Source organism: Nannospalax galili, unplaced genomic scaffold (genome assembly GCF_000622305.1).
Source record: "Nannospalax galili isolate Female #2095 unplaced genomic scaffold, S.galili_v1.0 scaffold1287, whole genome shotgun sequence".
NCBI classification, from domain to species: Eukaryota; Metazoa; Chordata; class Mammalia; order Rodentia; family Spalacidae; genus Nannospalax; species Nannospalax galili.
The window spans coordinates 546,185-570,891 of record NW_008357051.1 but is presented as its reverse complement, the minus strand read 5'-3'; the positions used below and the strand labels follow the sequence as shown (position 1 = coordinate 570,891).

Here is a 24,707-nt window from a genome sequence, read left to right as displayed (position 1 = left end):
GTTTCTGCCACCCACATTTGCCAACAAGTTCTCCCAAAGTATGCTGAAAGAATGTTAGGATCCAGAGCCCCGCTGACAAGAGACTAAGCCCAACAGAGGACCAGACTCTGTGGGACTCCAATCACATGGTGGTCACCACCAGACTGGTTTCCACAATGTCAACTGGCTTCCTGCTGTGCTCCTTCCAGGTAAGCTCCTTGGCCTCAGGCTGGGAAAACACTGCCCAGGTCCCAGCAGGGACCATCTGTGCTGGCTCACCTGAAGGAGACAGGCAGGGCCGTAGGGGCTGCTCTCCAGCACAGAGGTGCTGCCTAATGCCTCCATCTCTCAGCTTTATCCTTGCCAGACATCTGCCTTGGAGGGATACTGACAGATGCTCCAATTCACATCTCCCAATTGGTGCTTCCAACCCACTTTCAAAAGTAGAAACTTGGGTGGAAAATTACCGCTAGGCAGGAAACAATTAAGCAGATGAAACCAGGCTCACTTAGAGCCTCAGGTGCCAATGCTATTGTTCGGGGGAGTCTCAAGTGGCTGTTAGGAGGGTCTGTCAGAATATGCCAAGGCCTTCCCAGATGGGCAGAGAGGACAGGTACATATACTTGCTTGAGACAGGGGACTGAAAATGTGAAAAGGAAGTTTTTGCTAATCTAGACCACAGAATCACAAAAGGTTAAAGACACCTTTGGGGGTCATCTGACCATGGCCAGGGATGATGTTTTGTAGGTTTTCAGGGTCTCAACTCTCCACATGGTGCCAGAAGCAGGAGAAAGCTTCTCATGTCAGAGTAGGGCTTGTGTTGAGGGCACCTCAGTAGAAAGTCCTTGATTCAGTGATCAAGAAACATGATCATTTCTCTGCAATATATATATCCAGACTCAGATATTAACTTTGGGCTCAGTTGGTCCATCTTCATAGTTACCTGTGAAATATAGTACACAATATTTTGCCTCTGTGGGAGTCACTTAGCTTATTTTATTATAATATACAAATGTTGGTTGTCATTAAGATGTAATTATGAATGTACATAATATGAAAGAATTACATGTACAGACATTGCATGGCTTGTCTCATGGTACATTTATCCTGTCTAAGAACCTTCCATCTCAATTTCACATGATGAGGCTGATTTCCCACTGACTTTAAACAGGTTCATGGAGCTGGAGAGATGGCTTAGAAGTTAAGGGCACTGGCTGCTCTTGCATAGGCCCAGCTTTGGTTCCCAGCACCCACATGGCAGCTAATGACCATCGGTAACTCCAGTTCCAGGTGATCTTATGCCCTCTTCTGGTCTCCATTGGGCATTTGCACTTACAGGCAGACCACTCATGCACATAAATTTTTTAAAATTCAGACTTAGGCCCTTGCTTAATCTCAGGGCACTTCCTCTACAGGCCAGGGCAGAGGTGGCCACCTGGAAGACCTAGGATGGCAAGATTCCCATAGGCCCTTTGTCCATGCTTGTCCTCTAGAGCAGAGGTTCTACTAGCTGCTCCCCTGACCCTTTCCTGATCTGGTATTTTGGGCTGGAGGGTTAAAGAAAGAAGAATCAGGAGAGCCTGCCCAACATGTCTTCTCAGAAAGGAGGCCAAAGCCAGAGAGGCACACACACACACACACACACACACACACGCTATACACATACACCACACACATACGAATGCACACACACACCACATGCATGCCACACACACATACACACATGCTATACACATACACCACATACATACAAATACACACACATACCACATGCATGCCACACACACATACACACACATGCTATACACATACACCACATACATACGAATACACACACATACCACATGCATGCCACACACACATACACACACATGCTATACACATACACCACATACATACAAATACACACACATACCACATGCATGCCACACACACATACATACACACACATGCTATACACATAAGCCACACACATACGAATACACACACACACCACATGCATGCCACACACACACACACACAGAACATGCACACAAGCACACACAACTCTGTACCAGCACCACTCTTTTGTAGACATATCTTAGAGAAAGACTTCTATAAGTGTATGGGAGACGTGCATAGAAATGTTTACAGCAGTACTTCCTGTAAAAGCCAGAAGGGGTAGGTAGGGAAGGAGGAGAAAGGAGAGAACAAAAGGAAGAAAAAAGAAACATTTAAATATGCATCAACAGAATGGAATGTGGTACATTCATACAGTGGAGTATTATACAGCTATGAAAGAGAAATTTATTAGAACCACATGTCTGCATAGATGAAGGTCAGAATTTTAATGGTGAACAAAAATTGTGTGACATAGTTTAAATAAAGCCTAGAAAGACACACAGATACTTTCTAGTGGTCCATAACCATGTAGTAAAAAGTATCAGGGCATGCTTGGGATGACAAATCCGAATTCAGGACCCTGGTCTCCTGAGTAGAGGGCACTGAAGGAGACTTCAGCTGTAGTCCTCATGGTTCATTTAAGTTGCTCAAGGTTCACAGTGCGTCTCAAATCACATTTTTCTGCATCTTATGTTTAAAACATAAGGTAAAAGGAGAAAAGAGAAACACTGAGCTGCCAACTCTGTGGGAAATGATTTATTTATCACTGTAAGATTTGTGCTCCGAAGTGTGACACCAGACATATTACCATAATGTCTCATGCGTCTTTTTGTGCTTTGATTCGGGACTTCAGAACAAACACACACACACACAGCATGTGACAACAGGAAACACGAAGGCGAAAACAGCTCCAGGACCAGCTCTCCCCTCTAAAGAGCCCTATGGCAGCTTGAATGAACGTCCCCCATAGGCTCCAAGTATTTGGACACTTTGTTGCCAGCTGGTGGTACTGTTTGGGGAAGGTCAGGGAAACTTTAGGAGGTGTGGCCATGCTGGAAGAAGCAGGTCACTGGGCTTTGAGAGTTCATAAGCTAAGCCTCCTTCACACTGCCAGTTTCTCTCTCTGCTTCCTGTGCCTGCTTAAAGATGTGAGCTCTCAGCTTTCTGTCCTGGCTGCCTCTGCCACCATGCCACCCACCATGATGGACTCTTACTCCTTTGGAACAATAAGCCAAATAAACTCTTCTACAAGTTGCCTTGGTCATGGCATTTTATCACAGAAACAGATAAGGAACTAACAAACCTCAACTCAGTTCAGTTCAGCCACAGCCTGGTACTCTACATTTGAGGAGTTGACCCTGACCTGCACTCTTGCAAGAGCTCTAGGTTTTCACCCCATCCCAAGAGTCATCTCAAGCTGGAATGGACAGACGCATGCTATGTTCTAGGCACTGGGAATACACTGGTGACCAACAATGTCCTGAGGAGCCTGCCTCCTGTCCATACACCCCAGCACATTGACATGGCCTTCATTCAAGAAGTCCTGTGGGGGAATGTGATGTCTATCAGAGCTAACCCTCAGTTTGAAATCTGAGATCCAAAGAGATGAGGGAATAAGTATGAGTAGAGCAGCCCTCTTGGACCTGCCCTGCCCAACCCATCTCAAACAGTCTTTAGGGGAACCGTAAAGCAGGTCTATAGAACTGATTGCCCTGATTTTTCAGCCTAGAAACCCAACATTTCTGGACTGCAGGATCAGAGGTTACGAAGGAGAGGACACTAGTGGAATAAGGGCTCTTGGTCATGGCTTGCCAACTTTGACCATCAAGGCTGCTAAGTATCTCAAAGATGTGCCCATTGAGGAGGATCTAGATTTTTGTTTCTTCTGAGAATAGGTAAAAATGATTTTGAATGTTTATCTATTTCTGTGCAGAAAGGGTGAAAGTGACAGATTACAAGGTCCCCTGCTTAGATCCCCACCCACAGAGAGGCCCAGAAAGAATGGGTTTCTGAGGAAGCCCATATGGTTTAGGAGTCTAGATTAGGGAACCAGGCCAACATCTGAAGTTTCATCAGAGCTAAGATGTTAGTAAAGAAGAGTTCAAATAGTCTAGAAATACTTAGATGGTTCTGGCACATTCCAAGCATTCTCAACTGACAACCTGAAGACAGATCTAGCTTAAAATCTGATCCACAAGTACCTCAAAGTTTGTTTTGTTTTGTTTGCCAAGGAATATGTACAACTTTTGAACACAAACCTATCCATTATTTTACTCCCACGATCTGTAGGTCTGATGAAGTCAGTGCTGTGTTACAGATGGTCACCCCAAGGTCACTACAAGGAAGCAACAGATAGCCTGAACTCTGGCTCACAGGAGAGTACCATATCCCTACAGCCAATCCCATCTTTAGACTGATTTCACCATGAGACATCTATTGGGAATAAGCAAGGTAGACAGCCAAGCCTAGCCTCCGGTTATTTACCAGTTAAAAAGACAAGTCCCCAAAACTAGGGAAAGGAGGCACATTTGCAAGAGACCACATCTCCTTAAAGTTGCCCTTCACCTCCAGTTTTTCACACAAGTGGAAGAGGCCACCTTCAGAACTGGCCTCCTGTTCCTCCTGAAGCTTGTGCACACTAAGAAAGACAGATATCCCCCTAAGGGTGCCCTGGGTGATGCTGGTGGACATGATAGTTAAACCTCAGGATCCAGCAGTGACAAACAGCAGATCCATACCACTGAGGTTTGTTGGGGGGAAGGTCTCCCCAAATATGATAACAAAAAGATTCCTAAAATAAAACAATCAAAACACACAACATAGTTTAAGGATGGGATCCAAAGGGTAAAAATAACACAGAAAGATTAAATTAAAGACAGAGCATCCATCTTCACACTGTGGTGCCAGTGCTGGTCCTTGTGTCCCTGCTTGTAGAGGATGCTGGCCCAAAACTGAGTGGAATACCATAAAATTGATCTCACTAAGCGCAGCCCCTCCTGCGTGGCTTCAGAAGCCCCATGGTTGTTAGGGACAGGTGTCTCCAAGCTTCCACTGAGGTCATCAATGTGGACTGTCCCCCAGAAACCTAGGGACTGATGAAGGGGGGTCTTTAAACTGAGGTAAGTGGGGATTTGACTGGATGCTGGTCAGGGGCTCATCCTACTGAAATGGCCTCTAGTCCTGTGTCCACACAGAAGCCTCTTATGTCCTTCATCATTTTTGAAATCCTTCCCTTCAAAAAGCATCTCTGGTTCCCAGGGTTTAAGAGTCCTCTGCACCTGGCCTCAGCACACCTACCCAACTTGCCCATGAGGTCTTGCCCATGAGCACACCTACCCAACTTGCCCACTTGACACATGTGTCTTTCCATTATAGGGATAAGGAAAAACACAGTTCTCCGTGTGACCCCAACACCCCACTTTCACATGTGGCCCTGGTGGCTCTGTTCACTTTTTAGAGAGGGGAATGTAATGAGAGAGGAATGGGATCCTGGCCTTGGCCAGCACATCTGTGTCTGTCACTTGGGGCTCAAGGAGGGGATGAGGCTGGAGGACCGCTGTGCCCAGGAAGAATGGTGGTCGTGTGGCTGGCTACAGGTGCAGCTGGTGCCACATGGCAATCTGCCGGCGTGGGTTCTTCAGCATCTCCTCCCAGTGGCTTCGCTCAGAGCCTGAAGCATGCAGGCCCAGGCTGCAGTGGCCCAGCTCACAGCTCGGCCCCTCCTCACCTTGGCCCAGCACCTCCAGCTCCACACTGGATGCCCGCAGCAGGTCATCGGGCAACTCAAACATGATCATCTCGTTCCACACGGGGTTGATCTTGTGCTTGGCCTGCTTTGTCTGCTTCTTCTTCAGTTTCTGAGCCTGGTGCTTCAAGGTCACCTTGACGGAGACATCTTGGGGGACACAGAGGAAAGAGACAGAGAGGAGGCCAGTGAGCTGCTAGCATCTGCTGGCACCCAGGATGGTGCTACCGCTGGTGTTTCCCTCTTGATTCAGTAACTATCAAGTATCTACCAGATGGCAAGCACTGGTCTATATATGGGAAGACATACAAAAGTTGCTACCTCTGCAACTTACACAAGAGTGTGGAAGATTGACAACACAGACTGGGCATCCTTATCTGGAAGGCTTGGAACCAGAAATGTTTCCAATTTGGGATGTTTTTCAGACTTGGTAATATTCGTAAGTATATTATGAGACATTTTGGGGATGCGACCCAAGTCTAAGCATAAAATTCACTTAATGTTTCTTTTCTCAGTACTTGGGATTGAACCCAGGGCTTCATACATACTAAGGAAGCACTTTACCACTGAACAAAATCCTCAGCCCTCTTTCTACTTTTTATTTTGAGACAGGGTCTTACCAGGTGACTCCAACCGGTCTTGAATTTGCAATCCTGCTGCCCAGGGAGCAGCTAGGATTAGAGACCTGTATCATTGGCCGTAGCTTGTATAGGCTTCACATATTCCTTTTATACAGCTTGAAGGTGGTGTCATACAACATTTTAAAGATTGACTTTAATTAAGTGGGAGATATATACATGCATATTGCAGGCACCTGGGGAGGTGAGAGGCTTTGTGTCTCCTAGAGTTGAAATTACAATTGGGTGCTTGGAACCAAACCCAGATCCTCTGCAAAAGCAGCAAGTGCTCTTAACCACTGAGCTATCTCTCTAGCCCCTACCCATCATTTTATGTAATTATGCATAAACAAAATTTCATGGTGTGGAATTCTTCACCAGTGCTCAGAGGGTCCAGATGTTGGAATTTATTGGAGTTTGGATTTTAGGATTATGTATACACAGTTGGTCTCAAAACACATGAGGTGGGTTACTGGATGGCTCAGACTGGGGCATGTTAAAGTGCAACTAGGGAACCACTGTGGCCATGAATTCTTTCAAGTGACTCCATATCCCCAGTTCATACGAAGTGTAGGAAGATGGCTTAGTGGTCCCCCAGTCCGTTTCAAACTCAGACCAGAAATAACATGCTCTGCCCTGGCCTACTTTCCTTTCATATTCTGGCCAGACCTTTGGGTTGAGTATTATGATTGCAGGTGTTGGGCTGGAGAGATGGCTCAGTGGTTAAGAGCACTGGCTGCTCTTTGACCTGGGTTCAGTTCCCAGCACCCGCATGACAGTTAACAACCATCCTTAACTCCAGTTCCAGGGGATCTATACCTTCTTTTGGTCCCTGTGGCATTGCATGACATGGATGCACTTACATATCTGCAGGCAAAATACTCATACACATTTTAAAAAAAGATTGCTGGAGAGATGGCTCAACGGTTAAGAACACTGAGCTGTTCTTGCAGAAGACCTGGGTTCGAATCCCAGCACCCACATGGCAGCTAAACAACTGTCTGTAACTCCAGTACCAGGGGATCCAACAGTGTAGTCTGTCCTCCTCAGGCATTGCATGACATGGGTGCACTTACCTACATGCAGGCATAACACTCATACATATAAAATAAAAATAGTAAATAAAATATTTTTTTAAAAAAGATTGCAGGTGTTCTGCTGACTGGCTGAGTTCTGATCATGTACTTTCTGTAAGTTTTACTTGAGGACCTGGACTTCTTATGGAGCGGGAACAAAGACTTCCTGTCTCCCTTCCACCTCCCCCCCAGATCACCAGGAAATCTACAAGCCAATCAGCTGACAAGCTTTCATAGCTCAGGGTGTTATATTTTCATTAGTCAAGGTTGCCCAAGCTAATGTGAGAGTAATTTTGACTTTGTATTTATTGCTATGGTTATTGCCCCTGGGTGGGTGGTTTGTTATTTCTGCAGAGATATTTCAGAGACAAAGTGCTCTACTGTAATGGTCCTGATGGGAGCTATTTAAAAAAGAAGCAAGACAGAACTGACTGGAAGCAATGAGGAAAAGTATCTGATGCTGACCTGTGGCTCAGAACTCTGTAACACCAGCCCTTCTGATTTTATTTACCCAATATCTTTTGCTCAAAGATTCAGAATGCAAGGACCTTTATTTGCACCCTGCTATATAGAGAGATGATTGATTCTATCTTATTTATATCTTGCTTTGAGCATTCTGTTGCCTGTGCAGGTGTGATCTGGCTCACCCAGGCTACTTTTCTGTTTTGATGGGCAAGTCTGCTTAGTGCCCAAACCAGATATTAGAAGGAAAACTTGAAACTTGCAGACCTTATAAAGAGGCTGTATGTGCCAGACTCCTCAAGCCTCAGGCTTTGCCCTCACAGCCACACTATCTGCTACCACCCATGATCAGCAGGTGTCGGGGAGGCCTTTGGTGAAGGCTGAGAACTGCGAAGAGAATGGGAGAGCATGGGAAGGCTAGTAGAAGCATCAGGGCTTCTGACATCAGTCCTTGCCCAAGAAGCAGGCCCAGCCCTATCTAGCTTTCCCTGCTGTCCGGGGACTCCTCCCCTAGATGGCTGCTGTTACAATTTCAAATGAAATATCCTTTACAAGTTCACATGTCCAATGCTTGGTGTTCAACTGGTGGTGCTATTTCAAGAGGTTATGGAAATGTCAGGAGGTAAAGCCTCACTGGAGGAAGTAGGTCTTTGGGGTGTGTTCTTGGGAGCTATGTCTTTTTCATTTATTTTTATTTTATGTATCTGAGTGTTATGCTTTCATGTGTGTAAGTGCACCTGCATCGTGTAACGCCAGTAGAGGATAGAAGAGGGCATTGGATCCCCTGGACCTGGAGTTGCTGATGGTTGTTAGTTGCCATGTGGATGCTGGGATACAAATCTGGGTCCTCTGCAAGAACAGTCAGTGCTCAAGAACAGCCAGTGCTCTTAATCACTGAGCCATCTCTCCAGCCCAAGGAGCTATGTCTTGCCCTGGCCCCTTCATAAAGTAAACAACTCTTCTACCACATGCTCCTGCCACCATGATGCTCTGCCTCAATGCACAGGGGTCAAGTGACACTGGTGAGTCAGAATAAATCCTTCCCCTTTAAGTTGGTTTCTCTAGTGTTTTTAAATATTTTACTTAATCATTTTTTATTTTTATTTCATGTGTATGAGTGTATTGCCTACATGTATATAAGTGTACCCATGTCATGCAATGCCCACAGAGGACAGAAGAGGGCATCGGCTCCCTGGAACTGGAGTTACGGATGGTTGTTAGCTGCCATGTGGGTGCTGAGATTCAAACTCAGGTCCTCTGCAAGAACAGCCAGTGCTCTTTAACTGCTGAGCCATCTCTCCAGCCCTAAGCACAGTGATATAAAAGTAATCTGGCTCTCATTTTCCCTTTGGCTTCCTGTGATCCTAGGTAAAGATGGCTGTTCTCAGGGTGGCGCTCAAGTAGAGTAGAGCTCAAGTAGCTACCCTGGGGCCTTGGTGAGTGGGGCAGTCCCAGAGACAGATGGATAAGAACTTAAAGGCATGAGTGCATCCAACAGAATTGGTTAGTATGTTCCAGGTGGAGTACACAGCTGAGGGTAACTCCATAAATGGACTTCTGTCACCTTTCTGCACACCTGTCTCCATTCCCTGCCAGGTGCTGCTGCCTCTTGCATGCACCCCAGTGCTGGGGTGCCCTGGCTGTCCCCTCGCATCTTTACTCACCCTTGCCCAGCAGCTCCTTGGACTGGTTGGAGTGAAGGTTCTTGGCTTTAATCAGCACTACCAGGAGACGGTTGGCAGCTGGGAGGTAGCTGATGGACAGAAGGACCTCCCCGGTTCCTGCAGAAGGCTCCTGAAACAGAGGAGGTGGTCGTTAGGGAATCACACAGGGCTGGCTTCTGATCAATCATCCCAGGCTGAGGCTGGGGCTACACTGCACTTGTACCCCATACATGTCACAAGATCTGTTCACCTGAGTTAGTTTCTCTACCCCTGCACAAGGCTGCTAGGCCAAGAAGAAGAGGGCATGGCACATGAATCAATAGGAGTTTCTGGTTTACCACATCATCTATTTAAACCCAACATATAAATGGAGAAGTACTTCTACTCAGCTACAGTGAGGACAGAAATCAGAGGGCTCTCCCCTTGGTTCCCCTCCTCCAGGCTCTGGAGCCTCAGTAGAAGTCGAGGGAACCCAATTTGAGAATTAGTGCACGGATGGATCAGGGTCCTGAGGGAGTAGAAAGTTGCTCATTTCTTTTTTTCTTTTTCTCTTTATGTTATTTTTTAAATTATGTGTATACATGTATGTGTACACATGTGAATGCAGGTTCCCTGGCAAGAGGCAGAAGAGGGCACTGGATCCCCTGGGGCTGGAGTTACTTGTGGTTGTGAGGCATCTGACATGGGTTCTGAGAACTGAACTTGGATCCTCTTCAAGAGCGACACTGGCCCTGAACCACTGAATCACCTCTCCAGCCCTGAGTTGTTCATTTCTTTGTTTGAAGAGATAATTCCAGCCAATGCTGCAGACTGACATCATCAAAGAAGTGCTGTCCTAATGCTGGGCAGGGACTAGCTTTGCTGGAAGAGGCCCCGGTAATATCAGCACAAGGCTGGGGCACCAGGAACTGCTGGGGCACTGGGGATACCTAGAGATAACCAAGGGGCAATGACTGGGGTCAGAGGAACCGATCTCTCGAACACATCCAGACATCCATCCACCCCCATGTGCCAGCACAAAGCCCCCCCGAGGGGCACCCACTCCCCCTAAAAATACTCCTTCCAAGGGGCGAGGGTTTGAAACAATTCAAGCTCTGGGGAGCCTGGTAGGGAAGAGAATGGGGCAAGTGGGCAGGGATCAGCCTGAGGCAATAGAGGTTCCTTTGAGCAGTGAGCAGACAGTTTTCCCACCAAGGGCCTAGGAAGTGGTGGCTGTCGAGTGCCACACAGGAGGGTGAGTGTGGGAGAAAAAGCAGAGGAGACATGGGAACCAGGCCCATATGTGACACAACTTTCAGCCCTCTGGTTTCATCCTTCTTCCCTGCTGTGCAGTGAGGATGATTCAGGGGAGCCCCCAGCCCACCCCAGTCCAGTGAGGACTCTGGCTAGTGGTCACAGAGCCTGCCACCTCCTTCTGTCATACTTGTAGAGGGCCTAGCTGACAGCAGGTGGGCAGTCCTTCTGTGGTTAGTGGAAAGTAGGGGACAAGCTCAGAACCCCCTCTCCCACTATGTGGCCCAAACATACCCTCTGCCTCAGGGCACGCCTTTCATCCAGGAAATGTCTCTAACATGATCCCAATGGTTGATTCTGTTACAAGGACTCCTTTGAAATTATTCTTTGCTCTTGAGGGAGGAGCCAGTTCTGTTTTAATTGACACCATTTTGTTCCTCTAACTTGTTCTCTCTGTTTGAATTGTTTCCGAATCCAAAATGGGGACCCCCACAGGCCATCACCTGGTGCTGGGATCTAACCCAAGAAAGCAGTAGTGATGTCTTTGCAGGGCCCTGCAGAGCCAGATGCAAGATAAGGGTATGCACATCTTTTCCCCCACATTTGCCATTGTCTGTGTCCTCTGGGAGCTATGGTCAGTCTGAGGAAGACAGCTTTCTAGACCATCCATCCTCTAGATACAGCCACAAGGAAATAAGCACCCCTGCCCCACCACTTATTTCTTTGCTAACAGAACCCTCAAGACAGTGGGTGATTGAACTTGATTTGCTGAGGCCCCCAAAGGCAAGCCTCTGGCCTGAGATTCCAGGAACAGTTTAACTAGACCTAAGTGACTCATCACATGACAAAATTATCTGAGAGTCTCAAGGAACTTTGGGGATGACATGAAAGCAGGCAGCTAAGCTCTGTTAAATGTATGTTCTGTGCTCCATTCAAGCCTGTTGCCTGTCCTATCAGACCACAGGTTCACTGCTCATCTCTGGCCAGGCACACGCTGGGCACAAAAATAAATGTTTGCCAGAATTTCAGACAACCCACTTAAGCTTAACAATGACCTTGAGAGGGCTGCTTTCTCCTTCCAGATCCGAGTGCCTGATGGGTCCATACTTATTGCCTGAGCATGCTTGTAAGTGGTGATTCTGATGGACACTGCCTTGAGGGAGCCCAAGCCCCAGGTCACAGCTCTCAGCTTCCTGGGTGTACAGTCTGTCTTAGTGCTCATTTCACAGTGGAAGCACGGGGGACTGGGGACTGGTGACAGGCTCATGGCCCAGAGGCAGCGAAAGAGGCAGTCACCTGCCTCTTGATGTAAGGTTGCTTATCAGAGTTCTACAGTGGGTCTGGGATGTGGTTGCAAATAACCAGGCTTGAGCCCTCCGCTTCCCCCAGAGCAGGTGAAGGGGCCTGAGCCTGTACACCCCTGAAGGGCACTGCTGATGGGCTCCTCACCTGCCTGACTGCACCATACAAGGGAACAACAGCGGTGCACCTGCCCCTGGCTCAGATGCTCCAAGTACATTGAATACCACCCTCTTCCTCCTCCTGTTTATCTCCATTCCCTCTTGTCCCAGGTTCTAAATGAATCACTCCAGGCTGCCCTCAGAGTGGGGTGCATTGTTGTCCCCAATGACGCACAGGCCACTTCCAGCTGGAACTGGGACACAACTGCCACCTTTGTTAACCCATACAAGCCCAGAGGAGGAAAATCATCTAGGACACAACAACTGTAGGCCCCTCGCCAGCTTCAGATCAGTGTGTCCTCTCCACCTGGCTCTCTGGCCAGACTCAAAGCTTCCCGAGCCAGAGTGGTGACAGCTATAGAGACAGTGTTGGCATTGGGCTGGATAAGGCTGGGAAAAGGACTCAGTTGCAATTGTGGCATGCTATCTGGCACACTGTAGGGGCTTGGCGAGGTATTTGTGGACTGAATGAATGATGGTGCGGTTCTGGAGAAAGAGAGAGGCAGGCAAAACTCCCGGGATTTCTGCCTGGATGGAATGGGTTTCAGCCCCACTGGGGCCATATCAAAGGCTCCAAGCACAGTGGGGGAACGTCTGGAAAGTCAGTCTGGGAAAGTCAGCTTACTAGTTATTAAGTCCAAGTACCTGTTCTCCTCCCAGAGGCCTTATGTGTGACTACACGTGCATCCCAAATCACGTATGAATTAGAGAGTGGGCTTTAGGACATCCGAGTTCCATTCCAGGATGGCCATGATTTCTTTTCTATTAATTTTCCAAAGACAGAAAAAATGGATCCCAGAAGAAATCATGGCCAAAGAGGATCAGGTGGAGAGTGGAATGCTCTCTCCCCACTTCAGTTCTGATGCACGACTGGCAGGTGACTAGAGCTTGGGGTATAGTCAGAGGGATGAGCCCTTGAGGCCAAGCTCCGGTCCTGTCCAGTTTGCAGACTGTGTGGATTGCTGATCATGGTCAGCCTCAGGTTCCCCCACCATGCAGCTGGGGTGGTCACATTGTCACTCTTACTTGACTGATTTGGGAGGTGACTAGAATTCGGGTGACTTCCTAAGCTGAGCCACTGAGTTGGGAGTACATGGAAATAGTGCCCCATGGGCAGGTTGATTACTGCAACCTGAAACAGGCCTCATTTCATCCAGAAAAGACCAGATAGGAAAGGCTGGCAACTTTGTGGGCCATTCAGGACTGTCCAGGCTTGCCCAGCCTGTGGCCCTTATGCAGCCTTGTGGATACAAATGTTGCCCAACACAGAATCATAAACTTCCTTAACACATTTTGAGTTTATTTTGGAAGGTTTTAAAATAACTGTATGTTACAGTTCTTAAGTATGACCTTCGAAGATGACATAATGTCCTGATGTCAAGAGGTTGGATATGCCCCAGTGTGGTATGTCAGCTGGCTGACAGATGGGTTGGCAGAGGTTCCTGGAGGCTCCTCCAAGGCAGGCTGTGGGTAAAGCTGTGATCCAGGGCCCTGAGAAGCCACACTCCATCCCCAGCCTTCCCCTGCACCTGCTGCCCTAGTCTGTGGGGAACACACTTGCTCTCCAAGGACCCTGACATCTCAGCAGCCTTCCCAGAGAACCATCCCAGACCAGTGCCTTCCCACCCCATGCCAGCGCCCCTGACCACCAGGGCTTCCGGAACTCTTCATCAGAGCACTTAGGCTCTCCTTATAAGTCTCAGGATCCAATACTTGTCTCAGATCACCTGTTAGCAGCCGTCTGCCTCAGTTTATCCCTTAGGTCTGTACCTCTGCAAGCAGAGGGGCTCTGTGCTTCCTCTCCACACATCTTTTTAGAACTAAGCACAGAAGGGGTAGAAGAACTGAAAGTAGATTTAAGGGGTGACAACCTTGGCATAGCACAGAAGAGTCATGAATCTGCTCTGGCGGATGTCCTGTTCATGACCCCCACCGGCCTTTTGCTGGGAGTATCTCTGACTCTTGTTCCATTGGCTCAGGACTCCCCTCCCTCCTTCTCCCCACCAGCAGCAGCTGCTGGAAACCCCTACCTTTGCAGTGGTCTTCAGCTCACCCCACTGCGCTGTCCCCAGAGGCACTGACACCCCATCCAGGCGCAGGCTGAGCTCCCCTGCCACGCTGTGTCTGGAAAAGCGGTCACAGGTTCTCAGGGTGAGTGTCAGGATAGCTGTGGGGAGCTCCTCCTCACCCAGGGGCAGTGCCAAGCCCTCCTCCCAGGCTGTGCGCAGCTGCCGCTTCTTCAGGGCCGTCTGTGCCTCCACAGAGCCTGTCTTGATGACCACGCTGCCCTGGACGTAACAGTCACAGCCTCCTTCCTGGTCGCTGGTCACAGCTGCCAAAAAGGACAGAACACACACCTAGGGTTTCCTGAGGACAAGGGGAGAGAGAAGTAGGTCCCCTGACAATTGACCTAGAGTGTCTTAATGACCCCAGAGCTGACCAACCCATTCCACCATAGTGGAACAGTCTTGGAGGGAAACATTTCATAGCGGGACAACATCAGCACTTGTAAGTCTTTCTTTGAAAAGAGTGACAGGAACAGGTACTTTATAGAGCTCTTCTGACCTCAAGATGTCAAGATTTCTCCCATGGCATCCAGGCCCTTTGAGAGATTTTGCTAGAACTGCTGCCAACAAGGTGACTCATGTGTCTTTCTACTTTAAATATTTACCACACAGCCACTTGCAATGTGAATCACCCGGCTGTTGCCTCATGAAAATTGTTTCCAACTCTTGACCTTGCTGCTTTTAATGCGTCACACTGTGGATTATGTTAGTCAGCTCTCTGGCACTATAACAAAATACCCGAGAGAATCAACTTATAAAGTGAAAAGGTTTACTTAGCCTCACAGTTTGGGAAACTCTAAGCCAGAATATCAGTTTTGCTGATATTCAGTTTTGCTGAATATCAGCATTGCTTTGTGAGGCAGTGCACCATGGCAGAACCACCTGGCCAAGCAGAATAGCTCAACTCAGGGCCAGGGAGTAAATGAGAGCCATAGAAAGAGGAGAGGACTGGGGAGCAAGTGTGTACTTCATGCACTTCTGGGAACAGTTAGGATTTGTGTGAATCTCTTAGCAGGCACTTTGTTGGTCTGGTTACTCGAAGATGGAAGACTTAGCCTAACTGTGAGCAGCACCCCAAGGCTGGGGGCCTAAGCTGAATTAAAAGGAAGATGCCAGCTGAGCACCAGCATTCATCTTTCTCTGCTTCCTGACTGTGGAGACCATGTGATCAGCTGCCTCGAGGTCCTGTTGCCATGACTTCCCCTCCATGATGGACTGGAGCCTTAAACTGTGAGGCAAAACAAACCTTTCTTCTTTAACTTGCTTGTGTCAAGGTATTTTGTCACAACAATGAGATAAGTAACTGGCACAGGTTTGGATCTTAAATGTTCCCCCAAGGCCACAGGTTGAAGGCTTGGCCCCCTGTTAATGGTGCTGTTGGGAGCCAGGAGAGTCTTTAGGAGGCGGGGCCTCGTGGGAGGAAGTTCCATCACTGGGATGCATCCTTGAAGAGGCTTTGGGACTCTGGTACCTTCCTCTCTTTTCTCTCTCTGCTTTCTGGTCACTGAGGTGAGCACCTTTGCTCCACACATGCTGCCTGCCATGGTGCTCTGCCTCACCACTAAAGGCAGCAAGCAGGGCCCAGCAACCCTGGCCAAAACCTTCGAAAGTGCAAGCCAAAACAAATGTTTCCCCTTTTAAGCTTTCTTTCTCTTTGGGTATTTTGTCACAATGATGGGAAAGTTAGTAACACAAAAACAAAGGAAATTAAGCATTGACATGCAACACAGCTGGCCCCATTGTAGCCCTGATTTCTTTGCAAAGCCTTGGCTTTGCTTGCAAGATGTAAGGTGTACTGCTAGTGCAGCAACAACAAGGACATCCCGATCTCTGAGGAGAGACTGTCTGATTCTTGAAAAAAGTTATCAGAAATGTTTCTAACACTGAAAAGACCCTCTTTGTCTGGTACAAACCCCTTTCCAATGTCAAAGCCTCTGGCAGCTGCTGCGAACTGTTCAACAACCACTAATCTCTCCCTCCTCCTGGGCAGCCTGCCAGTCTACATTTCCCAGGATTCTCTGCAGTGAGGTGTGACCATGTGACCAGGCTTCAGCCAATGGGTTGTGAGCAGAAGGGTGGCTCAGCCCACTAAGGAATGGCTGTGCCCTCTTCTTTCTTTTTTAAAGTTTTATGTATTATTTTATGTGTATGAGTGTATTGCCTGCATGTATGTAAGTGCACCTGTGTCATATGAAATGCCCAAGGAAGTCAGAAGGGAGCATCAGATCCCCCAGAACTGGAGTTACAGATGGGCATTAGCTGCCACATGGGTGCTGGGAATTGAACTCAGGTCCCCTGCAAGAGCAGCCAGTTCTCTTAACCACTGGCCATCTCTCCAGCCCCTTTCTTTCCTTTCTTATCTTCTCTGCTAGATGCAGCTAGCAGGAGACTCTAAGGGTTTAGAGAGTGACAGGAAGGGACCAGTCCTTGAGTCACCAATGATGTCTGCCAGTCAGGAATCCCCAGCTTGCACACTTGCTCAGAATCTAGTGTCTGAGCATCACACATGAGAGGCTGTCTGAGTGCTAACCCTTGCTCTCTCCAACTGAGACCTTCCCAGCCTGCCTGCAGGAGACACAGCCACTTGAGAGTCACTGGGATCACGCAAGAACAGTACCTTCCAGGCAAGTTACAAAGAGCTCTGCTTTCTGCTGGTCATAGTCCAGGCGGAAGTGGAGTTTGGGGGCCTGATTCCAGCTGGCAGCCTTCTCCGGGTTCCAGGTCTCCATGACACAGACGTCTTCCACCACACCTGGGAGACAGGTAAAGCCGCTGTGGCTGTCACAATGGAGTTTTGTTTCTCTGATCACACCTTTGCCAGCTCTGTCATCTAAGCCATGAATCTAAACAAACCCAAAGCTTCTTAAGGTCTCCCCAAAAGGCCATAGACACTGCATGTTAAGGTACCATCATGGCCCAGGAGTTAATACATGGGCTTTGGTGCCTTGTGTGAGCTGTCACATAATAGCTTGTGTGTGTCCTTGGACGAGTTAACGAACATCTCTGAATCTCAGTCTCCTCATCTTTATAATGGGGATAAGAGTTCCTCTTTCCTTAATCTCTATGAGCATTAAATAAACTAAGGCAGGGAACTCTTCTGAAAGGAAAGCTGTCAGCCTGAGTGGTGATTCTAGTAATAGTGTTATAGGCAAACCATCTCCAGCCCAGCTCCACCTCTCCCAGCTCCAGAGGAATGAGCAATTAAAACAGGCAAAGATGGTGGCTTTGACCTGAATTCATGAACAATCAATATTTTTTGAATGAATGGATGACCTCATCTTTAATTTAGAAGATCCTAAAATTGTCCATATTGCTGGCTCTGCCCCTCTTTTGAACAGGAGGAGCCTAACATCTGGAAGATTCTCATGAGAGAGATCTAACAGAATTAAAAAGATGTAGTCACTGACAGAGACCACACTTTAAGCAAACCAGAATTTAATTACTGATTCCCAGAATGAACCAGAGGGCAAGACTCTAGAGGGCCATAAACATCCCAAAGGGCTCATTACAGAATTCCTGCTAGAAACTCCTGAGCTCCTATAAGACCAGGGCAACTGCAGGCAAGACCAAGGTGCATGTGTGATCCCTGTCCAGTGGGGCCTCATGCTGGACCTTGTTGGTTGAACCAGCCCAATCTTGCTGGATTTCTGTGGATCAGATCCGGACTGGCTGCTGCCTTGTGGGTTGGGAAGGAGAAGAGGACATGGACACGCATGTCCCGATGCCCAGCACTGCTCAGCTCTCCCATCTCCCTCACCTTGGATGAGGGTCCCATCCTATACAAGCCTGGGGCTCTGACTGTGGGGACTACTCCAAGAGTCCTCATACCCCTCAGTCTTACCTGCCCTTCCACTCTTATGTCTTCAGTTGGTCAATTTTGAATCTATTTAAAATGTGGAGTCATCAACAGTTAACACTCGCTGTTCTTGCAGAGGACCTGGATTCAGTTCCCAGCACCCAGTTTGGGCAGCTCATAACTGTTTGTAAATACAGTTCCAGGGGATCTAATGCCCTTTTCTGGCTTCAGAGGGCACCTAAGTATACATGACATGCATGCATACACTCAGGCAACACACACACACACACACACACACACACACACACACACACACACATACAATGAAATGAAAACTTTAAAATGTGGACAGGGAGCCTGGAGGCTGGCAGCCAAGAGGCTCACATGCAGCACACCCTGAAGCAGTCCCTGAAGGTCAGATTTACAGCAGCGCTGATCGCCCTGGCAACAAGCCACACATGTGCTGGCCAGTAGGAGACCACATGAAGCCATATCAGGGGATGGTACAGGACAGGGTCAAAGTCATTGTCAAAGTCACTAGGCTGCCCTGCTCCATACCACATTGTGGGTCATCTTTCTGGTTTTAGGAGTCCCTCCTTTAAACACTCATTCCTGTGGCTTAGGGGCTGTCTCTGCCTCCCCCCCACACATTAAATCCCCCTGACCACCCATGGTTGCTGCTTTCTGGAGGCTGGTGCAGATAGAAAGTGAATAGGGACAGTACTAGTAACCATATGTTTTGATGACCTTTGTGTAAGCCCTTGCTCACACATCACATTTTATTTTAGGCGTTATGTTATATACATTTAACAGCAACTTTCACAGACCAGTATGACCCCATTTCATGAATGAAGAAATGGAGGCCAAGAAAGGGTTAGCAGCAAGCCCAATGCCACACAGCAAGCATATAAAAAGGTAGAGAAAACTGGTTTCTAACCTTGATTTCTTTTAATCCCTTCTGTAATCACACACCAGATTTAAAGGAGACTCATTTCCCACAGGAAAGCTGGATACCAAGCAATGGGCCTACCTGCCCAGAATCAAAAGCACACCTGGGCTCTGGATAGTGGCAGGCAGGCTCCACACTGCATCCACGGATACTTGGCAGACCCCCCTGTGTGCTGCCCACCAGGGTGCAGGAGACCCTACCATTCTGAGGAAGAATGAAGAGTTCTTCTGTGACCTGCCTCTTGAGGCGACTGTCACTTGGGGCCTGTGGGTTGGCAGGTGCAGTAGGCTCCTCCGTGCCACCCAATGTGTAATCTGCGTAGTTGATGACTTCTGGGGCTGTCACAGCTGGCCGAGGACCATAGATGTCTGGGAACTTGAGGAGGGGTCGGGGCTGGACAGGCTCCGTGGATTTCTTAACATTGAACTATAAACGTAAATGGAACTGATTAGTAAACCTAGAGGGAAAAGGGATGACCTGACCTCTTGTAGGAAGCAGAGGGGAGAATGACATCCTTCCATACTGCCCCAAAGAATATTGCCTAGGAAGGGAGATGTCACTTCCAACCCCACCAGAGTGTACATGTGGGAGTCACACCCATCATCCACCCCTACCCTCATCCCTACCTATCCTTCCCTGGGTACCCTCAGGATGGCTCTGTTGCTCTCCTGTCTCTCACTTCCCTCTTCCTTCTCTTCCTCTTTCTCCCGAGTGGTAGAGATCTGCTTCAAAATCCAGACTTCCTGCAGTGACCTGTAAAAGCTTGCCTAACCTGCTGGCCTCTGACACAGCCCAGATCTATCTTCACTCACCTCCAGTCACAGAGCCCCCTGCTCTGCACACAGTCAGCCTTGGCCGGGGTTCTAGACCACAATCTCCTCCCTCATGACCCCACCACATCCTCCATCTGCTCTTGGCTTTTGGTGGCTAGCCTCACCTCCTATCTGAGGCTGGAAAGGCCATCTCTGACATGCCCATTCATGTAAATCAAAACCCCTTTCTCCCATCACCACATTTAGTCTTTGACTCATAGCACTGGCCTCCCCCAGACAGTTTTACCCATGGGTGGCCTGACTGTGGGCAGTCCCTTGCTCCTGGGAGTCAGACTCACAAACACAGGACTACCTCTTGTCTTGCTCTCATATTACCACAGAAGCTGGGTCACTTTGGGCAGGTCATGTTGCCTCTCTGGACTGTTGCATTAATGACACATCTGACCTGCTGCTTCAGGCTGGAAAGAGGCAGGTGACACCATCTTCTGTTTGGGACAGACATCTCAAACAGCAGAAATAACAAACCAGTTCATCTGGCAGCTTAGGAAGCCACACAGCTGAATGGCAGGCGTGGTGTCTATGTGTGACCAAGGGCAGCAGCATGTGATCCACAAGCAGAGGGCCTGGGAGACAGACTAAGCTTGACCTTGGAGGAGGGATGTATGGAAGGCAGAGGGAGAACTGTGTCTGTGTCCCTGACACTCAATATCATGTCCCACCATCTTCCTCCTCAAAGTCACACCTCTGATATGTCACTTAAGTATGAGTGCCATTTATTTCATTATTTGACAGTCAGGAAACAGAGGCTCAGGAGCTCAAAGTCTCATAACTACTAAGTGGGACGGATAGTGGAGCCCCCAGAGATTTGACTTCAGACTTCACATCATTTACCCACTGGTATCAGTTGTCACTTGGCCACCACTCAGAACCAAAAGGCAATCACAGCTCCCTGGGTGCCACCCTCAGGTTCTTCCCCTGGTTCTTTAGCCCATAAAGCTCCTAGAGAGGCTGCTGGACTTCAGCCATCCCTGACTCAGAGCCATCCTGCTTGCCACCTGTTGGAACAAGAACTGAGGCTGTCTGGGTGACCTGAGGAGCGTTTCTACGTTTGCTTTTGATTTCGCCCCAGCTCACTGGTTTAGGGAAAGGCTTGGTGTGATTCTGGGTTTGCACCCATTTATTTGGCTGCTTTTTTGTTTTTCAGTGAGGGCAATCATTGCTGGCTCCGAGAGTGAATGAGGTTCAATCCACAGGGCCTTCCCTGCGTCCTCAATGGGTCTCAACTTGTACATCCCTGACAACTACAGAGCATGTCACAGCTGCCCCGCATGCTCGCTGGAACAAAAAGACAGGTTTTCTTGGTTGTCCACAGTCATCCATCCTGACTCCCCTACACCTTCCCACACACGATCCCTTGATTGTCTAGGGTCCCCGGCTGCACCCCCAACTCCTAAGGTGAGATCTGCCAGGTTTGATTCCTGTCCTTAGTGTTACCTTGGTGCCTGGCCTGGGGTTCCCCAGCAGACAGAACGAACGTGGCCTTGTCTTGTGCCTTGAATGAGTCAGCGTTAGGAAAACACCAGCACCATGCACTGAGGGCAGGGGGACACACAGTCTGGTGTCCTTGATGCTAGTGTCATTCGGCCACAGAGTCCACCTACCCTGTGGTTCTGCACTGTCAGTATCCAAACAGCTCTGTTCTTACTCTTTCAGCTGGTTTGAGTTGGGACTTCTTGTCTCACAGTCAAGAATGTCTCAGAAAAATGTCCAGCCTGTCACAAAGGTCACCAACCTAGTGCTCATTCAGCCCAGGGCAGGACTCTATCCCATCTGGAATCTCTGTGCACCCAGTGTAAGGCCTCCATACTTGCAGTTGACCCTTATCATGGGGGAAAATTGACAGCTGTAAGAATGATTTATGGTCTGGACCAGGCCTGGAGTGTAGCTGATGTAAGCAATGCAAGTCTCCAAAGAACAAAAGCACCCATCAATCACCCACCTTCTTCTCCTAGGCCATCATACTAACTGCATTTCAAAGCACTGATTCATAGTGGGTGAGATGGTTCATTGGTTAAAGGTGCTTGCTACCCAGTCTGATGACCTGAATTCGATACCCAGAACCCATAGAGTGGAAGGAGAACCAACTCCTGCAGGCTATCTTCTGACCTCCACGTTTGCACCATGGTACATGTGCCCCCCCTACGCATACATATAAATAAATGTTTTAAAAACCTGGTTCCAATGAGTCTTTCAGTTGCATGTGAAACAGCAGAAACTTCAGCACCCAAGAAGCAGAAATGAGGTTGGGAGCAGAGAGAGGGAGGCTGGGAGAAGAGTCTTCATGGGGAGACGAGAATGTCTGAGAGGAAGGAGATGTGAGGTGAGGGGTGGGGCTGTAGGCAGACCTACAGCGAGGCCTCACACTGGGTGGAGAGGCACTGTCAGAACCCGGGTTTCTGGTCTCCCAGTCCCCAGAGCCCTGGGGAAAAGGACCTGGGGCAGTGGGTGTGGTCTAGTCAAGGAAGGTGTCAGAGGGACTGGCAAAGAGCACTTAGGGAATGGATGCTTAGCTGTGCAGGATATCCAGACACATGCTCAGGACAGACCTTGGCCTCCTTGGAGTCTTTTGCCTCACCAGAATTCCAGACATTTAGTCCCTGGTTCCCTACACCATAGGCAAATCTTCAGGCACCAGCTTTAGGCTGGGGGCCACACTACAGTGCCTGGAGGCATGCCCAGTTTCATCTATTCTTGCCCAGCTTGCCTTCTGCTACAGGGCTCTGGCTGCCAAATAGAGAACCAGGAACATATCACGGCTCATCCAAGAGAAATCAGGTTGTACAGAGAGCTAAAACTTCACAGGGAGGGACCGGAGAGATAGCTCAGCGGTTAAGAGCACTGGCTGCTCTTGCAAAGGACCCAGGTTCAATTTCCAGCAGCCACATGAGGCTAACAACTGTCCATAACTTCAGTTCCAGGGGATTTGACTCATTCTTCTGACCTTCACAGGCACTGCACAACACAGGTATACTTACAAGCATACAGGCAGTACACTCATACACATAAAATAAAATAAAGATAATTTTAAAAAAATAAGAAAAATAAAACTCCATGAGGAAAGTCAGTACCAAAAAAAATCAAACCAGGTCCCAAGTCAGGTAAAGGACTCCTGTGGTCATTTCTCTAAAGAGAAACAATGACCAGTTGTCAACTTGACATACCTGGGAAGAGGGAATCTCAATGGAGGCATTGCCTCTATTGCATTGGCATAGGGCCATGTCTGTGGGGCATAAGAAAGTAGACTGAGCACAGGCCAGAGGAGCAAGCCTGTAGGCAACATTCCTCCATGGTCTGTGCTTCAGCTCCTGACTCCAGCTCCCTGTTTGAGCTCCTGCCTTGACTTCTCTCGATGATGGACTATAAGCTATATAAGACAAACACTTTCCTCTCCAAGTTGCTTTTGGTCAAAGTGTTTTATCACAGTAATAGAAAGCTAACTAGGACAACCATGAAACAGGGGAAAAGATCTCCAGCGTCACTAGTCACTAGAGAAATGGAAGTTAGAGCGACATGAGGAACCACAGCACCTGCATTAGCAGAGCTCGCTAGGACTGAGGAGGGTGTGGGGTAGGTAATCAGAACCCTGTCTACTGCTGGTGAGGCAGGAAATGCACAGCCAGCTGGCTGCGGAAAACACTAGAACTTCCTTCAAAAGTTAAACTGGAAGCACTCTAGGCTCCAGCACTCCCTTTCTTTGTATAATACCTGGAAGAATGGAGAGCAGGGTCCTTGAAGAGCTTTTGCAGCCATATTCAAAGCTGTATCATTCACAGCAGGCAAGATGTGGTGTACCACTTGGAATCCTAGCACGTGGGGGGCTGAGGCTGGGGGATGGCTTGGGCTACAGAGTGAAAGTCTATCTCAAGGAAGAAAATGTGGACTGGGGATGTAGCTCAGTTGATAGAATGCTTGTCTAGCATGCACAAGGTCATGGGTCCAATCCCCAGTGTCTTATACACTGGGCATGGTGACACATGCCTGTAACCCCAGAACTTGAAAGGTAGATGTGGGAGGATCAGGAGTTCATGTTCATCCTTGGCACTACAGAGTAAATCTGAGGGTGGCCTGGGCTGCATAAGACTCTGTCAAAGGAGAGAGGGAGGGAAAGAGAGAAAGAGGGAGGAACAGAAGGAGGGAGGGAAAAAAAGTGGCATATACATTGAAATATTATTCAATCTTAAAAAAGAAGGAATTTTGATACATTACAATCTACACAAACCTGAAGAACATCAACATAAAATATGACAACAGAAAGCAACTAGCTACAAGAAGACCCAAGCTGTTTTAAGTGGTCAAAACTCCAGAGGCAGAAAAGAGAAGGTGGCACAGGGCAGGGGATGGGGTGGGCATAATGTTTAATGGGACAGCACAGTTGTACAGTGTCAAAAGTGCTAGAGTGAAGGTGGAGATACCTGCTCAGCACTATGACTGTATTCAACACCACAGAGTTGCACACAGGAAAAGTGGATGGTAAAAGTGATGTCATGTGTATTTTAGCATATGGTGGTCAGGCACAGTGGTATATACCTGTAATCCCAGCACTTTGGAGTCAGAGGCAGGAAGACTTCTCTAAGCTTGAGGACAACCTGGTCTACATAGTGAATTCTAGGCTAACCTTGGCTATTTAGTGAAACCCTGTCTTAGAAAAACTCCAAATACATACATATATACATACACACATACATTGAAGTAGGCATGGTGGTTCACACCTGTAACTCTAGCAATCAGGAGGCTGAGGCAGGAGGATCACAAGTTAGGGACCAACCAGGACTATATAGTAAGACCCTGTCCCAAACAATAACAACAAAATATTGAAAAAAAAGTTTTTGGAAAACAAATGTAAAACTCAGTAACTCCATGGGCGAATTGACCCCTGTGAACAGGAAGCCAGATAGTAATTTCTCTCTTTCTTCCTCATGGCTCTTCCCAACACAGTCAGAGCTTTC

General features: G+C 48.2%; 1 protein-coding gene across 1 annotated transcript in view; it reads right to left on the bottom strand.

Annotated features, from left to right (window-relative positions):
- Positions 1 to 3,006: 3,006 nt before the first annotated feature.
- Positions 3,007 to 24,707, bottom strand: part of Syt13 (synaptotagmin 13) — a 43,458-nt gene continuing 21,757 nt past the window's right edge. Inside the window, exons 2-6 of the mRNA XM_008855032.2 lie at positions 19,129 to 19,354; positions 16,801 to 16,935; positions 14,148 to 14,449; positions 9,425 to 9,554; positions 3,007 to 5,755 (exon numbers count right to left, since the gene is read on the bottom strand). Coding sequence (XP_008853254.1) covers positions 5,451 to 5,755; positions 9,425 to 9,554; positions 14,148 to 14,449; positions 16,801 to 16,935; positions 19,129 to 19,354 — 1,098 coding nt within the window. The 3' untranslated portion in view covers positions 3,007 to 5,450. The remainder of the gene's footprint in view (positions 5,756 to 9,424; positions 9,555 to 14,147; positions 14,450 to 16,800; positions 16,936 to 19,128; positions 19,355 to 24,707) is intronic.